General features: G+C 39.2%; 1 protein-coding gene across 3 annotated transcripts; it reads right to left on the reverse strand.

Moving 5' to 3' along the window:
* Positions 1-908: 908 nt before the first annotated feature.
* Positions 909-16,973, reverse strand: LOC132419218 (ATP-dependent RNA helicase DDX3X). 3 transcript variants are annotated; one of them, XM_060003209.1, is made up of 18 exons: positions 16,730-16,973; positions 16,159-16,251; positions 13,282-13,342; positions 11,833-11,877; positions 9,659-9,788; positions 8,318-8,470; positions 7,803-7,902; positions 7,299-7,434; positions 6,217-6,302; positions 5,866-5,964; positions 5,624-5,784; positions 5,208-5,352; positions 4,967-5,111; positions 4,555-4,736; positions 4,361-4,478; positions 3,991-4,144; positions 3,586-3,716; positions 909-3,357 (listed from the first exon to the last, which is right to left on the reverse strand). In XM_060003209.1, the coding sequence occupies exons 1-18, from the start codon at positions 16,733-16,735 to the stop codon at positions 3,278-3,280; spliced, it is 2,025 nt and encodes a 674-aa protein (XP_059859192.1). In that variant the 5' UTR covers positions 16,736-16,973; the 3' UTR covers positions 909-3,277. The 3 variants fall into 3 exon arrangements, with proteins under 3 accessions (XP_059859192.1, XP_059859191.1, XP_059859193.1); XM_060003208.1 differs by having other exon boundaries at positions 11,833-11,880; XM_060003210.1 differs by lacking the exon at positions 16,730-16,973 and adding an exon at positions 16,350-16,372 and having other exon boundaries at positions 11,833-11,880.
* Between the last annotated feature and the right edge of the window lie 475 nt (positions 16,974-17,448).

Genomic DNA, 17,448 nt, shown 5'->3' on the forward strand with positions numbered 1-17,448 from the left:
GTGTTATCTAATTATTACCCTAAATCCACCTTCAGCAAGTCCTGTTTGGTCAGTTAAGAAAAATACACCCCCCTCCCTTTGTTTCTTTCCTCTATTCCCCCCCACCCCGCCAGCCTTGCTCCTTGGGTATATTACATTCCCATTTGCACATGCATTCAAAGTAACTGAATTCAGTCTCTCTTCCACACTGCAAGACCCCACATAGGCCCTCTTAAATAGTCTTCTTTACTCTCTTTAACAAATGTCATGAATAATTTAACATAACCACAACCTGGAAAAAACCCAGGTGTGTTCAGCACACAACAGAATTCAATATAGCAGTTAGACCAAGACAGCTCAGACAATATTTTATCTCAAACATGTAATGCTGAGTGTAAAAAACTGTATAAGAATTTAAACTGATCTCATTTACAGGATGTTTAGTAACAGTCAAAAGCCAGTCTACAGCGTTAGAATTAAGGATACATGTGAGGTTAGATCTAAAGCTTAAAAAAAAAAAAAAAATTTCATAAAGCTATTGCAATGTTATATTAAACTGGTTTGGTTCTTTAACAGTATCTCTTACTTGGTAGTGGCTGCAAGCATCAGTGTGTGGTAATAACGATTTATCAGCCAACAGAAGGAACCAAAGTTGGACATTGGGAACCTCTGCCATCTCTGTTATATGTTCCAATTAATTCTTGATCCTTAAATAGATCAGTGGAATTTATAATAAAAATCCTGTTTCTCTATATCCCTACCTTACACCACCTTCATTTATTCAAATACTTAAAACACAGGAATACTACTTGTTTCATGAAGAAGTATTTCACAAATGGGTTTGGCAGATAACCAAAAAATATCACTTTCAAACTCTTCAGGTTGAGAGCACAGATTCATTTCTACCTCTCATTAAGCCACAACTGACAACAAAGATTGTATTCAACTCTTTATTTTAGTAAAATCAGGAAAAACACAGCACATGCAGTGCTAGCATCTAAAACTAATACTTTAAGCAGTTAATAAACTTACAGTGACTTGAGCGCTTTGATATTTACATTCATTCAGCAAATTTATTTCTTATTTACTGAAAATATTGCTGGCTGACAAAACAATGTAGAAGTCACTGATTATGGCAATACACAAAGATAACCACACATCTGAGAACTACAATTTGCCAGACACTGAAAACCAAAGCAAACAAAGTATGTACTAAATAAAACTCTGAGAACCTTTGAAAAGGTGGACACTTCATATCAGTGTTTAGAAGTGTTTCGTTAATATTTTAAGACAAAGGTATCAAAACCTTGGCATGTTGTAATTTCAAGTTGCCAATTTTGCCTTAAATTTTGTCAGAAAGTTACAGCTACCTACATTGCCAATGCTGGGTCTGCTTAATTTGACTCAAGTTCAATAGGACTTAACATTAAAAGCTCACACTACCCTGAAATATTTTATTTCACATACGGTGACATTCAACATTCAAGTGCCAGTGTTTTTGTACTTTTGGTCAAGTTTCTTTAAACTTCCAAAGAATCACTTTTAGGCTTACAAAAATAAACATTTGTCAAAATGTTCAATAAATATTACACAAACTAGCAGCAAAAAGTATCTAAAATCTGTCGTGCGCAAATAGTTTTCTTCTCAACTATCATTCCATGGTCCCAAATAAAATTTTAGAATCTAGTTCTTACCAAGCTGCGTTCAACAATTTCCAAGAGACAAAAATAAGACTGGAAATTTAAGGACACGCACACAGACATATATATAAAATTCTCTGAACGTGCAATAAAATAAGTATTCTGTAAAAATGTATGGGCAAAATGTACAAGAGTCTAAATCTATACTAGTTGAAATAGCACCGTAACGACCTCAATACTGTCAAGTGCACCTACAATAAAGTTTTAGAACAAGGCACAATACACTTGAAAATCTATTGCACTTTAAGAAATTTTTGCCTTCTGAAGCCATTGTAAAGATTTGCCTATAAAGATCACTACATTCCAACCACAAAATCAGCACAGAATTCCAAGTGGCAGAGGCATTTTTAGTTGGTGAACAATCATCTTTGGCCAAATTTAGCAGAAAGTGACTATAAATACAATGGAAACCTATGCAACTAAAATACATTAAAACTGCACTATATAGAAATAACACCTTGCACAGTTTAGTACATATTTGCAACCTGTGTGATCTCAAGGATTTCAGTGTTTGTTGTTACTCTGATTTACAAACTCTACAAATGTAAGTCATTTTAACATTTCAATGCAGCCTAAACAGAATAAAGAGAACCTGTATTAAAATAAAAGCCTGCTGCACAATCCCTCCTGCTCATATCCTGTTTACCAAAAAACATCAACACTAGCATGCATTAAAGACCAAAATCCAAGCAGGCCCTTAAAAGGACTGGTCACTGGCATGGTCAGCCATTTTACCATCTCAATTTTATTTAAAAACATCTAATTAGATAAAAATTTCTGCTAAACACTTTTGTTATCCAAACTTTTAAACTTTTCCTATAATGTGCCCACATTTGCCTAGCTTAGAATAACCTAAACATTAATAGAGGAACTGCTGTATTTACTTGCATTAACTTCGAAGAGTGCTTTGAAAAACATATGGATGTATTCATACATGCCACCTCATCATGACTGGAACGGCTTATTTAAAGCCTGCAAGTGCCCATCCAGGATAGAGTGAGCAAGTCAGAACTTCAACTTAGTACAGGCTGCCATATTAGAAACTAATTCTGCTGTAAGATGTTTCCCTCCCCACTCTGTAAGTTATCAAAAAGTCCTAATGCAGGATACCATCCAAGATTTTTTCTTTTTAATATCTACGGATAAACTGATGATCCCTGTTAAGTTGTATCACACCTCTGCGCCAAGGTTTGATTTTAGACCAAGTTGAGTGGATTTACTTTGTCAAAACAATTGAAAACTCAAGCATTACTGAGACAACAGGACATCAAAATAATAAGTTGCCTAAAGGTTAAGTCACAGTATATTAACAAACAAATGATCCTCAGTCATAAAATTATAAATGCAGTTTGGGATGGAAATAAGCAGGAGGGGAGTTAATCCAAACTACAGCAATTAAGTTTTCACACCAACTTTTAATACGGTTGTTGACTGTTACTTTCTTTTCTTCCCTTGGCTTTGAGCTCCCTTGAATTTTCAGGAGAATCACAGTTGGTAATGTACTGCTAGTTCTTGAAGCTACACAGTATAGTCTGGCTAAGTTACATGTGGTTTCCATAATAGTTTTTTCAAAAGGATGACTTTGCTGTGAAGCGGATTCAGTTGCCCCACCAGTCAACCCCCTGAGAACTGCAATTTCCTCCGTATCCATCACTACTGTAGAAGCCTCCATAGCCACCTATCAAGAAATGTTAAAACAGACAAATTAGGTCAGCCATTTTAAGTATCTTTTCTCTTGCTTCTCAACTACTTTAATATAAGCCTAATAAAAAAGGATGAACTCTTAGTGTTGGTTTTTGTGTTCTCTGAAATAAAATTTCTCCAATAAATTACACTTTGAAAAACAAGGAGAGGGCGGGGAGAAAGCCCTTGCCAAAAAATAAAAGGGGAAAAAAATTAACATTACCTCCACCAAATCCTCTGCTGCTGCCATGACCACCTCCACCACTGCGGCTGCTGCTTGCATTACTACTAAAGCTAGAACTGCCAGAACCGCTACTTTGTCGATAGTCTCGGGCACCAAATCCGCCACTGAATCTGTTATTACAAGGAAAAAGATTATGTGGTGGTTTTACAAATACAAAATTGAATTAAAATGACAATTCCCACGCCTAAACTTCCCAATTCTCAGTTTCAACTCAACTTCCTCTGATAGTGGTTCTGACATCTAACTACTCCATGTCAACCTTTCTAAAAATATCCCATGCCCAAAGTATGTAAGTAGTGGTAGTGTTTTAGTTATTAAACCTTGGACATAACTTCTTGCCCCAAACAAGTAATATTAATAATGAAGGTTCAAAACAATCTGTACCTCTTAGAACGCCCACGATTGCTACCCTTATACTGGTGTTCATAAGCCATATTTTCTAACCAAGATGGCACTTCTTGTTTAGCTTCAACAAGAAGATCCAACAAATCCTTTGTGATATTTATATTTCTTTCATTGAAAAATGACGTGGCAAGACCTACAAGAGTCCAAAAAAAGTACAATAAGTCTAGGCTTCCATAATCATATAGAACATTAATTACAACACAAAAATATTATAATGTGCAATATAATCAAATTACAAACTAAAACAAAAACTTCTAGATGTCTAACATCTGATGTCAGCTTTACCTTTAAAGTAATGTTCTAATGTTTAAATCTCTGTGTTAAACCATCAAGCAACTGAACACTTTACCAAGATTTCCTACACGTCCTGTACGGCCAATCCGATGTACATACTCCTCAATATCACTTGGCAAATTAAAATTGATAACATGTTTCACATTTGAAATGTCTAGTCCTCTTGCTGCCACCTAAAAAAATAATTTTTGTTAAAATACAGCAATACTCAAACATGTTTAACTGAGAATAAAATTAAAATATACACACAGCGGTAGCCACTAGAATCGGGCTTTTTCCTGAGCGGAACTGGTGAAGGGCTTCCTCTCTATCTCTCTGTGATCGGTCCCCATGGATACTGGTACAAGCATATCCTTCATGGTATAAGAAATCCTCCAGAGAATCAGCACCCTTTTTGGTCTCCACAAAAACTAAAGTCAGTGAATTCTTCCCTGAAAAATTATATAAAATGTTTTCTTTATTAATAGCAACTTTGCATCACAAGTATTAACTGGTTTGTTAGTTCTCTTTGCACTCAGTAAGGATGCACATGGAGATAATTAAAAATAAGCTTGGTTTTAATGATTTGAAAAGTGGGCAAAGGAAGGGTAGGGTACAGGCTCAAGAAATCCAAACAGAGTCTCTTCTTTATACCTAACAATATTATTATTCATAATTTTACCTGTTGCATTTAAGAGGTCAAGCAGAAATGACCGTTTATCTGACTCTTCTACCCAAACTACTTTCTGTGTGATGTTCTCAGAGGTAGAGCCAACTCTACCTACGGCCAGAAATATATATTCATCCAAGAAATCACGAGCAAGCATCTGGAAGAGGGAAGAAGGTGTCATTTTCTACTTTGTTGAAAACTGTCTGTTAATTTATCACTTACAAACACAAATATTCTAAAAAAAAAGAACTACCTGAATTTCCTTAGGAAAAGTAGCACTAAACATCATGGTGTGGCGGACACCCTTGGGTGGCATAGTATCTTCTTCAACTATACGACGTATTTGAGGTTCGAACCCCATATCCAGCATCCTATCAGCTTCATCCAACACTAAGTATCTGTTATGAAAAAGACTCAGTTAAGAATTTGATGAGAAACTGTTGACTATAGTTGTGTATGTAATTAATTACGCTAATATAGTCATTTTAACATTCTAGCTTCATAATTTAATACATGTGAAACACAGATAGAACACATAACCAAATTAGCTGTTATTTGATTCTGTTCCAATGAATCACACAGGTTAACTCTAATACTAATAAAATACTACGAAACTGACACTCACTAACGTAAACATTAGTTACAAACCATATATAAGAATTCACTTACTTGCAGAAATCTAACCCAATCTTTCCTCTTTCCATCATATCCACCAGGCGACCTGGAGTGGCGACTAACAAGTGACATCCACGTTCTAAGTCTCGAATCTGCTGACCAATATCAGCACCACCATATACCACACAAGGACGAACTCGAGACCGGTATGAAAACTACAAGCAATAATTTATTGTTTATAAAAACATCACTAGAATCAATGAAAAAGGCAATAATCAGTAAAAATGCATATTTACTTTTCTGGCTTCCTCATAGATCTGTACAGCCAATTCTCTAGTTGGGGCTAAAACCAAGGAGATTGGATATTGTTTACGGCGTCCATACCTTCCATTTTCCTAAGAAGTAAGGACAATTTATACATTAAGCTCAAAGACTCAAAACTCAAGACTCATTTCTGAAGTTCATGACAGCAAAATCCCCTCCGTAATTTAAGGATTACACCCAAACAGGTGTTTTCCTTGAGTAAATAGATTGAAAAGGAAATAAAGTATGTTTGGCTTCATTTAGAAAGAACGGTGCCAACAGATTATCTACAAAAATTTTTCTAAGCAAAAACTATTTATTTTATAAAGGAACGGAATCTTTACCTTCACAGCCTTCAAAGCCTCGCCTGGACCATCTGTATAAATTTGACTCAAGATGGGCAAAAGGAATGCTGCAGTTTTTCCAGACCCTGTTAGAAAATACTGCCTTATTACATTTGAATAGTAATTAAAGTATTCTAAATGCCCTTTTAGTGAAAAAAAAGAATTATTTTCTGCCTAATTTTCTGAAATATATAGCATATTTATACAGCTAAGCAAAGAATGCCAAATGATTTCTGTTCTCCATTTATAACAATGCAATCAACGTACACTTCTCTGCAATTTAATCTGTACAACACAAGAATTTTTCTTCTAAAATGGCATCAACTTCTATTTCAATACTTCCTTGTGTTATTTGGTAACTGTCAGAATGTCAGCAAACTTTCTGAAGAGTCTAATAACAGAGGACTTTGCAGGCCATTCTGTTACTTTGCAAAATAAAAATCATGGGTACTAATTACTGTACTAGAACTTTGTTTTAAAAAACAGGTAATAGTGTTGGCCCAAAAGTCACAGATATAAATGACATAATTTATTTCTTTAAAAAATATTAAAAATAACAAATGACTGAAATTTATGTATTTATATATACATACCACTATATAAAAAGAAACTCAATACATAAGTTTAAGATTTGCCATCTTTTAATTACGCCAAATTCTGATAGAGGAGTAAACACTACCTCAGCCCTCTTATTTCCTAATTCATGAAGTACTAGGGGATGGGAGGCACCTCCTCCTTTCCCTGTCCACATTTTTATGAATCATAGACTCTTGGCTCTTCCCTGATTTTGGATTTCCTATTCCAATTATTGTTAACTTTCCCTGCAGTGAATTCACAGGAGGGGAAAATTATGAATTCAGTGGAGAGAATGCTAGCAATATTAATTGGCTGATAATGTGCTATAGAATTCCCAAGATGCCCCGATGAAAATACAAGTTTCACCCAAAGGATCCAAAGACATAAGAGACATCCCCAGCTAATCTTTACCTGACTCTAAATCAGACTAAATACGGGACTCAGGCCTCCCTACATAATGTACTGTTTTTAAAGCTAGTGAAGTTATTCTTCATTAATGAGCTTACCTGTTTGGGCACAAGCCATCAAGTCTCTTTTTCCTTTAATAATAGGAATGGCATGTTTTTGCACTGGAGTAGGACGAGTGTAATGAGTAAGCTCAATGTTACCCATGATAATTTCTCCCATCTCAACATCACTGAACTGTCAATGAAATTTAACCAGGTTAATCAAATACATATAAAACTAGAAATGCCTTATGTTCTGCTGCAGTTTATGTGTTTTATGTTAACATTAGAACGTAAGTAACCAGCCAAATGTCTATTTGTGGTTAAATGTATAGTTGCTTTGGATTTTATGTTAAAGTATCAAGGTATTTTTAAGAAAGTGGACTCCTGAGGGATCTAATCTACAACAAAGCAGTTTTGATTTTTTTTTATATTTGACGCATTTTCTGTTTTAGGATTACTCAAAATGGTGACATTAATCTCAGTCTCTCCTTTTTCATAACCCAATGAAATTTTTAGCAGTAATTTTAAAGAACAGTTAAAAAGTGAAACAAAACAACTTACACTTTCAATATGTGGAGGACAGTTATTGCCGGTTGCCTCTACTGGTATGTCATCGTATTTCTCAAAGTTAATCCCAGTGTTTCCTCCAGAAAAGAGTTCCCTGAAACCAAATCTTTACTACATATATCATACTATGTGGTAAGTTTCATATCAACAACTTACTGCTCCAGGGACTTCCCTGGTGGTGCAGTGGTTAAGAATCCGCCTGACAATGCAGAGGATATGGGTTCAAGCCCTGGTCCGGGACAATGCCACGTGCCGCAGAGCAACTAAGCCCACGCACAACTACTGAGCCTGCGCTCTAGGGCCCACGAGACGCAACTACTACAGCCTGCACACCTAGAGCCCGTGCTCCGCAACAAGAGAAGCCACTGCAGTGAGAAGCCCGTGCACTGCAACAAAGAGCAGCCCCCGCTTGCTGCAACTAGAGAAAGCCCGCGCACAGCAACGCAGACCCAATGCAGCCAGAAATAAATAAAATAAAATAAAAAACCAAAACAAAACAAAAATCTTACTGCTCCAGGCGTTCACTTGGTGGAAGTGGTTTTGACCAATCGTCTTCATCTGACTTGTGACACCAACGACTGCGTCCACTACGTTCAAATTTGCCAAAGCCAGTTCTGTCACCACGACTGCCAATACCATCATTCCGTTCACGATCATCAAACCTAAACAGCACAAGCAACTGATCAGAATAGTCATTTGGCCAATATCATATTATCATCTCTCCAGAAACATACTTGCACATTAGTAATTGAATTGTTGGTCACAAGTAACTTTCAAAGATGCCAACAATTCAATACTGGGTAACTTATTTGTGAAATAAGACTCTCTAATTAACCTGTGGTTATGTATAATTTATACATCTTTAATTAAAAAGCAGAGGAATAGGGCTTCCCTGGTGGTGCAGTGGTTGAGAGTCCGCCTGCCGACGCAGGCGACACGGGTTCGTGCCCCGGTCCGGGAAGATCCCACATGCCGCGGAGCAGCTGGGCCCGTGAGCCATGGCCACTGAGCCTGTGCTCCACAACGGGAGAGGCCACAACAGTGAGAGGCCCGTGTACCGCAAAAAAAAAAAAAAAAAAAAAAAAACAAAAACAAAAAAAAAAGCGGCGAAATAACATATTAATGTCAACTAAGTTGTATCTGGCTATATACAAGTGACCAGACTAAGGTTTTTTTTTTTTTTTGGTGGTGTGAGGGCCTCTCACTGTTGTGGCCTCTCCCGCTGTGGAGCACAGGCTCTGGACGCGCAGGCTCAGCGGCCATGGCTCACGGGCCCAGCCGCTCCGCGGCATGTGGGATCTTCCCGGACTGGGGCACAAACCCGTGTCCCCTGTGTCGGCAGGCAGACTCTCAACCAGTGTGCCACCAGGGAAGCCCAAGACTAAGGTTTTTAAGAGTTTTAGTCCTATTTGCATAAAACAGTATAGGACTAACGGGATATTAAGTTCTTAAGATCAATATATCACACTTGTGCAATGATTATGATTAAACTACAATAAACTAAACTAAAACTGGGTAAACTACTATAGAGAAACCATTAAAAAAATAAAATTAACATTCATTACATCAAGTAACCATACTCTTACTGCCTGTAATTCCTGTTTAACAGATTAAACTTAGTAAACTTTTGTTTAAAATCTCATCTATAGCGGGACTTCCCTTGCAGTCCAGCAGTGGTTAAGACTGCACTTCCACTGCAGGGGACGTGGGTTTGATCCCTGGTCAGGGAACTAAGAAAATCTTATCTATAATAGGATGGTCTGTTAATGAAAAGAATGAGAACACATCAAACTAAGAACTGATTCCTCAATTGCAACTATATACACACTCACAAGCTGAGAATAACTTACCTTCCCCTTGATCCACTTCCTCGATCACTGAAGTAACTAGACTTTCCTCTTGAATCTCGAGACCCGAAACTGCTGTAGGCATCCTTGTCTTTACTACAACTCCACTCTGAACTGTCCTTATCATAAAATCCTTCCAAAAGAAGTAAAAATTAGAGAAGGTGACAATACTTTTACAAGATTCCAGTCTTTTCAAAGACATAGCCTTCCTTTATCTTATCCTTGTGGGACCAAGGGTCATTGGAATTATTATCAAAACACTGGAAAAGAGAACCAAGATTGAGATAATTATTTTGATTTAACAAACAGAGTTTTCCTACCTTTAATTCTCTTTTCCATTAAGAAATTATTATATTAAGCAAAGTAACCTCATGGAATAAGAGCAATGTACTGAATGAATACCACCCCTAAGAGGGTAATAGTTTACATGAAACACAAGTATACTACTGATACGTTACATACCATTATCATACTAATAATTTAAGATTCATTCTTTTTAAATGTCAATGTTTGCTATCTACCAAAACCAATAAAATAGCTTACTCTAAAGTGATTATTTTAACAAGACTGTGTGACAAGCCCCCCTTTTAAAGATATGACTGCTCTCAAAGGAATGCCAAATCCACCCCCTCCCCCAATTTTTAACCTCAATGGCAGTAGTTAGACCAGCTCTAAGTTAGTTTTTCAGTTATGTCCCATCCCTAAATATTAATCTCACAAACGCTGAATACAAAAGTAGGTCAATTTAAGATATACGCTATATGGCATATATAAATTTCAGAATTCCCAACTAAATAAAACGTTATTCTGTTTCAGGTTAACCAACAAAATAACAGTTCGTATAACTGTTACCGTGCTCTGCATTTATGTATACTATTATCAAATCCTAAGAGTCCAACAACATTTTCCCAACTGTAAGTTTAGTGAGAACCAAGTACACCAAGGAAAAAAGAAAACTCCCGTCCTTGCCTGTTTTCCCTCTGCACATGTCTCCAGGCACATCACAGATAAATAAAAGGAAGGTGACAAAAAGTTAGCTCACTCAACAAATGATTAAGTTGAGAATTTAACTAGATTCATACGTTTCTTTAAATATTCTGAAGTTTACAAGTTAATGAAGTTACTTTCTCTCTGCTTTATAGCTCCATCATGAGCCAGCCAAGTGACGAATGGTCTTTGCTAAGTGGAAAAAAAGACTGTTAGATTTTTAAGGTCTCTTCCATTTAACTTCCTAAGATGCTGGTAGTACTCCCCCTTTGAAGCAATTACACCTTAGATACAATTCCAGCCAAATATTCTGAAGAATACCCATGATGAAAGAAACTGCAGTTACACTGAAAAAAGAATACTCTTATTACCCAACCGATGTTCCAGTAGACATATACAGACTTAAAAGTCTGCAGCTGGCAACAAAAGACTAAATATGGAGGCACCATGCCCAACCACAAGCTAGTTTATTTCCACCCTTCCCACCCCTGCACCCCACCCCTTCTTTATCCACCACCTTTTGGCTTCAAATAGTTTTCCTGACTTTTCCTTCTCTTGAAAATTTCAGGACACCGGTGTTGGTTAATATACAGCACTCAAATCATCATCACAACAGTATGTTCCTAATAACTTAATCACTCTACATTAAAAACTTAATACTGAAAGACACCAGGTGTTTTAATAACATTTCAAACAAAATCTTTCAAATGAAGGAGTTCAGCAAAAAGGTGAGACCAGACTTCTCTAACCTACTGAGTGTGCACAAAGATGCAATCCTGCAATTCCCAACTACTCCGCAATAACCCCATTTTCACTGAGGCAGCATTTTAAGAGCAAAAAGTAGGACTTGTTTTGTGGTCTGTTTTACATAATAAGGCATCCCCAGATATACAAACACACCTCTTTCAGACTGAAATCAGGCTATCAACGTTTACAAAGAGATGAAAAGCACTAGTAAAACTAACAGTTTGGGCTCAAAACTAGTTAAAAGAAATAAGAATTACACATTATGCAATATTAGATGAACTCTTTCAAAGTTAGGAAGTGCTAGTTCTTAAAAACAGAAAGCAGCACTGGGTGGGCAGGGGGAGGCATGTGTATACACTTCCCAAAGTTATCTCATTTTTCCTTCTTTGACTAACTTTCAAAACACAGAAAAAGTTGAATACTAAGTTGCCATAACCACTTACCTTTAGATGCTTCCCTGTTCCTTAAGTGAGGAGGTATATAGCGCCCTTCTGTAAGAAAATATAAAGTTAAAAGTTTATCATATCCTTTAAAACACAGCTTTTTGCAAAAACGTCTATTAAAAAACTAGTCCTAGGGCTTCCCTGGTGGCGCAGACCTAATCCTAAAACCAAATACATTTCAGTAGCTACTAGTGGTTACTCAAAATTTTTAAAAAGCTCTGCTCTTTCAGTAAATTATTACATGAATTATAACCTTTAACTAACAAATATAACCATTAATATATACAATAAAACTGGATACTAAGAGAAAAAGGATATGTACTAAACCAACCGACCAATTTTAACTAACCAACAAGAGGCTTTGTTTCCATTTCAATAATATGAATACTAAACAATAAACACTTGACAGCTGTAAAGGGTAAACATTCTGAAAAGAAACTGATAGAAAATCCAAATTGCTAACTTAATTAAGTATTCGAAACTGTCTACTGGTGGAATTAAATCCTTTTGATATTCATACAACGGCAAATAAGATTTGATATAAATTAACCAGTCTTGAACAGGCTTTTCAGGGTGCACCAACTACTCTCTTGGAAATCTGGGTCCAAGGTGAAATCTGCTGCCACATAACAGAACACCAACTTCCTGTCCCTATCCACCTAACTGTGACACTAATGTCTAACAAGTAGCAAGTAAATAAAAACAATCCAGAAACCCCACTCTCCTCCAAAGATTTAACTTCTTTTCAAAAAAATTTAATAACATGGCTAACATAGAATTTAACATTTTAAATTCTAATTACCACCCAAGAATCAGTAGAGCCAAGTTCCATCTGTTCTCCAAAACCAGGCTCAGGTTCTCCAGGGGGAATGAACAATACCTATAGCAAACAAGTCTACAGGTTCCCTTTATCAGGTTTAACACATTTCAGGCCAATTCACAAGAGGGACTGACGTATCCCCACCTCTGTATTTGGCCAGGATTCATACTGGGCATAATTGGTTTCCTAAAAGTGTGACTATTACATAAACTTTCTTCTGAATGATTATGTTTCCACTGGAAAACAACCAGTGTCATCTTATCCGAACATGCCAAAATACTTTATAAATTCATAGGGCAACAGAACATTTATTTATTTATCTATTTATTTATTTATTTAGCGGTACGCGGGCCTCTCACTGTTGTGGCCTCTCCCGTTGGGAAGCACAGGCTCCGGATGCGCCGGCTCAAAGGCCATGGCCCACGGGCCCAGCTGCTCCGCGGCATGTGGGATCATCCCGGACTGGGGCACAATCCCACGTCCCCTGCATCAGCAGGCGGACTCTCAACCACTGTGCCACCAGGGAAGCCCCCGGAACATTTTTTAAATTTAGACTTAGTAAATAAGTTCAATGAAATATTAACATTAAGCTCTAATAAAGATTCTAAATAAACAAAAATTTTACTTACTGCTTGCTGTACTTCCTCCTCCACTCCGATTATCAGGGGAGTTCAGGTCTAGACCAGAAAACTAGGTGAACAGAGATATTAATAGCTCTTACATGCTGACACACTACACTAAGGGAAAAATCAAGCACAGACAGCATTACAAAAGACAAATCAGAAGTCCTAAATTCTAGTCCCACCCTCTAGCATTTACTAGCCAGCTGCTCCGTCTGCTTTGTTTTTAAGAACACAAGTCTATAAATTATGGCAAATGCAAAAGGTAGGACTTGGGTGCCAAGTAGTACACCAGTATAGATAATTCAAATATATTCACTCAAAACAAGCTGTCCCTCTAACAGTCTTCCATAGTAAAATCTCATCAGTTACCAAAACAAATTTTGTTACCATTTTCTCAGAGCCACTGGTTTCCTCAGTGGCATTATTTTAAGCCTGAATAGTATACCTGAAAAATGTTACAGCAACCTTAAAATTCTTTGATTTCTTTATTCCCTAAAGACTGTAAATTAAAAAAAAAAATTTATTTATATTGAAGTATAGTAACTGTTTTTAACTCCAACAAATTCCCAAGCAGCAACAGCACCACTCATCATTTAGTGAGCACTGTGTCACTTATCACTGAATCATTTAATGCTTGCCACATCATGAAGACAATATTTGTATCTCCCATTTTAGAGATAAGTTCAAAGAGACTGATGGTCAGTTGGCCCAAATGACAATGTTTTTACAAGATAATTATCTTTAATCTCAATTCCTACCTGTCCCTTTACACTGATGGGTTTCAATACTATAGAAAAAAGGTTATTTCACTTAACTGCATTTCATAAGAACTAACCAAGAAATAACCAGAAGTAGTGAAAAATTATATATGCCAAAATAAATCTTAAAAAGTACAAAAGATCAAGGAGCAATACTGACACCTGTTTGCAAAGGAAATCTGCTATACAATAATGTTTATAAATACTACTTTAAAAGTTCAAAATTAATATTACCAAATTTACATGCGTCTTCAATCAAGATACTACTTTTCCATCTCGAATTTGGTTATTACTAAATTCTAACGGTCCAAAGGGTATAGTTTATGAAAAATTAAATGGATCCCATCTACACAGAAAATACTACAAATGTGATTGCCTGTACTCTTGGTATCAGATTTTCAACTTTCACGCTCTCTTTAACCTATCAAGTTTCAGCTCAGAATACTGCAGGCGTTGATAACCGTATCTTTAGGGGAAAAATACCCTCAAAGAAGAATGCTGTGAAATCCCTCAAATTGTACTACTTATAACAAAAATAAAATTTGGGATAAAGTACTGCCATTAGGCTTTAACGACAATTTACGAGTTCATAGAATATTAAAGGCTTTTGCCCTAAATCAATTCTCACTATTAAACATGGAAAACAGAAGCTGAGATAAGGTATTCACTTAAGAGTCGAAGCGACTGATGCAGAATTTCCCAGGACCTAACACCGCAAAAATGAAATGAGGCTCTCCTGCTGGCGCAGTGGTTTAGAGTCCGCCTGACGATGCAGGGGACACGGGTTCGTGCCCCGGTCCGGGAAGATCCCACATGCCGCGGAGCAGCTAGGCTCGTGAGGCACGGCCGCTGAGCCTGCGCGTCCGGAGCCTGTGCTCCGCAACAGGAGAGGCCACAACAGTGAGAGGCCCGCGTACCGCAAAAACAAAAATAAATGGAGATTTCCCGGAAATGGAAAACAAGCCTGTAAGAAGAGCCTCACTCTTCTTAGATCCCGTATTCTCTTCCAAATTCCCAGCACCTCAAAGGAAAGCACTGTATTTAAAAAGAACAGGTCCATGACCCTGCCATATTTGAATGTTTGTAAAGTCAGAAAGAAGAAAGCAGTAACAGAAAGTTAATCTTCGCTGCGAATCCCCTTTTCTAGTCCCCCCCCCCTTTTTTCAAAGTCAAACGCATAACCTGAGAAGACGTACAAGACAGTACGCCTCACGACGGAAGAGAGTACCACCCTCGGGTTAACGGCCATTCTGTGACTCTTTTTTAATTAAGTAAATGTAATACAGCAAATCCTGATCCCTAACCTCCCAGAAGCCTCCCCGCCGGCGTCCAGTTTCTATTACATCCAGACAGCAGTCAACGGAAAAAGCGGCGGCCATTCTTCACCCCCTTCCCACTACCCTTGCCAGCTCCTCTGTGTCACAAAACTTCCCATTCAGGGAAGACGGCCTCGTCGTACAGAGCACTCACATCCGCAGTACAGAGGCAGAAGGACCGCGGCGGAAACAGCAACAAAACAGCTGTTTTTTTTTTTTTCTCTAGTGAAAACGTCCGCCAGGGTCCCGCAGGCACAAATTACGGAGCTTGGGCCTTCTGTGAGCGGAGACCCCAGCGCCGCATGGTCGTGGGAACCAAACAAAGGAGGCCGCCGCCATAACCCCTAGAGCAGGCCACGTTCCCCCCCGCCCCCACTCAGTGTCCTCAATCCACCCTTCACCTATACGTCAACGACACCTTTGGGGCTGAAATCAGTGCCGTCCATCGAGAGCCGAACGCCCTTGACACAAAAACAATGGTCCAACTTCGCTCACCTCCCTCCATCACTAACCCGTCAGTTCTAGCACATGCGCGCCTCTGCTACAATCGCAAGCACATACAAAAGCCGCCATTACGCGCGGCCCTGGTTTAACAGCTACACCAGAGTGCTACCAATTCGTTTTTTTCTCCACGCCGCCTCTACATGCTTTAATTCAGTCTTCTCCCCCGTTTGCCCACAGTCCAACCACGGCCAAAGGAACCCAGCACGAGTAAGATGAAGGTGGCTAGTTAGCACTGCACCATAGGCCACGTTAAGCCAAGGAAGAGCTCCAAATATGAAGGCCTAGATAGAAACATTTTGGCTCACCTGCTGGTCCAGCCCGCGCTCATTTCCCGGCACGTGACTCATGCCTGAAGAGAAGCGAGAACTCCCGGTCTCCTGCTGCAGGTCTAGCGTATCCTGCCAGGCCGAAAGAGACCCCACGTCAGTACTTAAGCGGTGCGTCTTCCTCCTCCGTTCCCCAGGCCCGCCACCAACCGCTTCAACGCTACACTCACTTCTCTCCGGAAACCCTGTGCTCCTTTACTCGTAACCTCGCGAGATCTTCTAATCAGTCCCGTTCCCGCACCGCTCTCAAAATTCGCGAGAGCTTTATTTCCCCCGCCCTCGCCCAAAGTCTTGGAATCTCTGGGAACTAGCGAAAACTCGCGGAGTACCTCTTTCAATCACTGTGTGTGGGGGGGTTAAACATGACGCCAGTACACCGCAATCTTTCTCACCCTCCTCCTAGCTCTTTTCCCTGCTCCTTTCTCTAGCGCTCTGCCTTTCCCTTCTCTTACAGTTTGAGGAATCTGAACTTGTGTAAAATGTCTCCGTTCCACCTGACCCTCTCCCGCCTTTGGGAAGCTTCCCCAAAGTCGAAACTAGTCAGATATACCTGCATCTAAGAAGGTTGAGGGTCACTTGATCCCAGGTGTCGAGCGAGTTGTAGAGCAGTCAACGATGGCTTGAGTAGAATCGTCTGGCTGGGTGGGCGAAAACAGAGACTGGCAGACGAGCTAGGGGAGGGTAGATAGGAGTAGGAGAGCCGGGAGGGGGAGGTAAGCGGAGGGGGAATTCGTAGCGCGGGCGGGCGGACGCTACTCGGCCACCGTGGCTTGGCCAGGAACCCGAGGCACCTCCACTTTGCAGGCAGCGACTGTGCCCTTCAAGCTCGTAGGTCCTCCGGGTGACGGAACAATGAAACAATTGTACGGTGAATGACGTCGGTGATGACAGACTTTCCCGGAAGGCCTCTCTTCACCCCTCCCCCACCGCGCAGGTACTCACTTCGCAGCAAGTATTTGGTTTTACCCACTGGTTTAGGTACGGTGGCCGCTAGTAGTGCACCTCTCCAAAACCACAGGGCCCTGGGGGGTTCAGAGCTACATACACTGTCGAAACCCAACAGGCCCAGGGCTATTTGTGGATAGGGTTGCTATCAGCCTTCTGAACAGGTTTTTAAGTGATTGGACGTAGGCTCGTTATGACCCTCAGGCCGCTGCATTGGTTGTGATTTAGAAGGAAATGGGCTACTTTCACAGCAGGAATCGCTTCCTGTTGGAAGATTCAGCGCCATAGTCCCCTTAAATGGAAGAAAACGTTGACTACTGGGTC

This window comes from Delphinus delphis, chromosome Y (genome assembly GCF_949987515.2).
Source record: "Delphinus delphis chromosome Y, mDelDel1.2, whole genome shotgun sequence".
Taxonomy (NCBI): domain Eukaryota; kingdom Metazoa; phylum Chordata; class Mammalia; order Artiodactyla; family Delphinidae; genus Delphinus; species Delphinus delphis.

Bases quoted from the DNA above. Each gene is read 5' to 3' on its own strand.
- LOC132419218 (XM_060003208.1), bottom strand. The intron at 13,343-16,158 runs GTGAGCCAAAAT...CTGTTCACCTAG, and splicing joins AGCGCGGGCTGGACCAGCAG to TTTTCTGGTCTAGACCTGAA. The intron at 8,471-9,658 runs GTAAGTTATTCT...TGTGCTGTTTAG, and splicing joins GGAAGTGGATCAAGGGGAAG to GTTTGATGATCGTGAACGGA.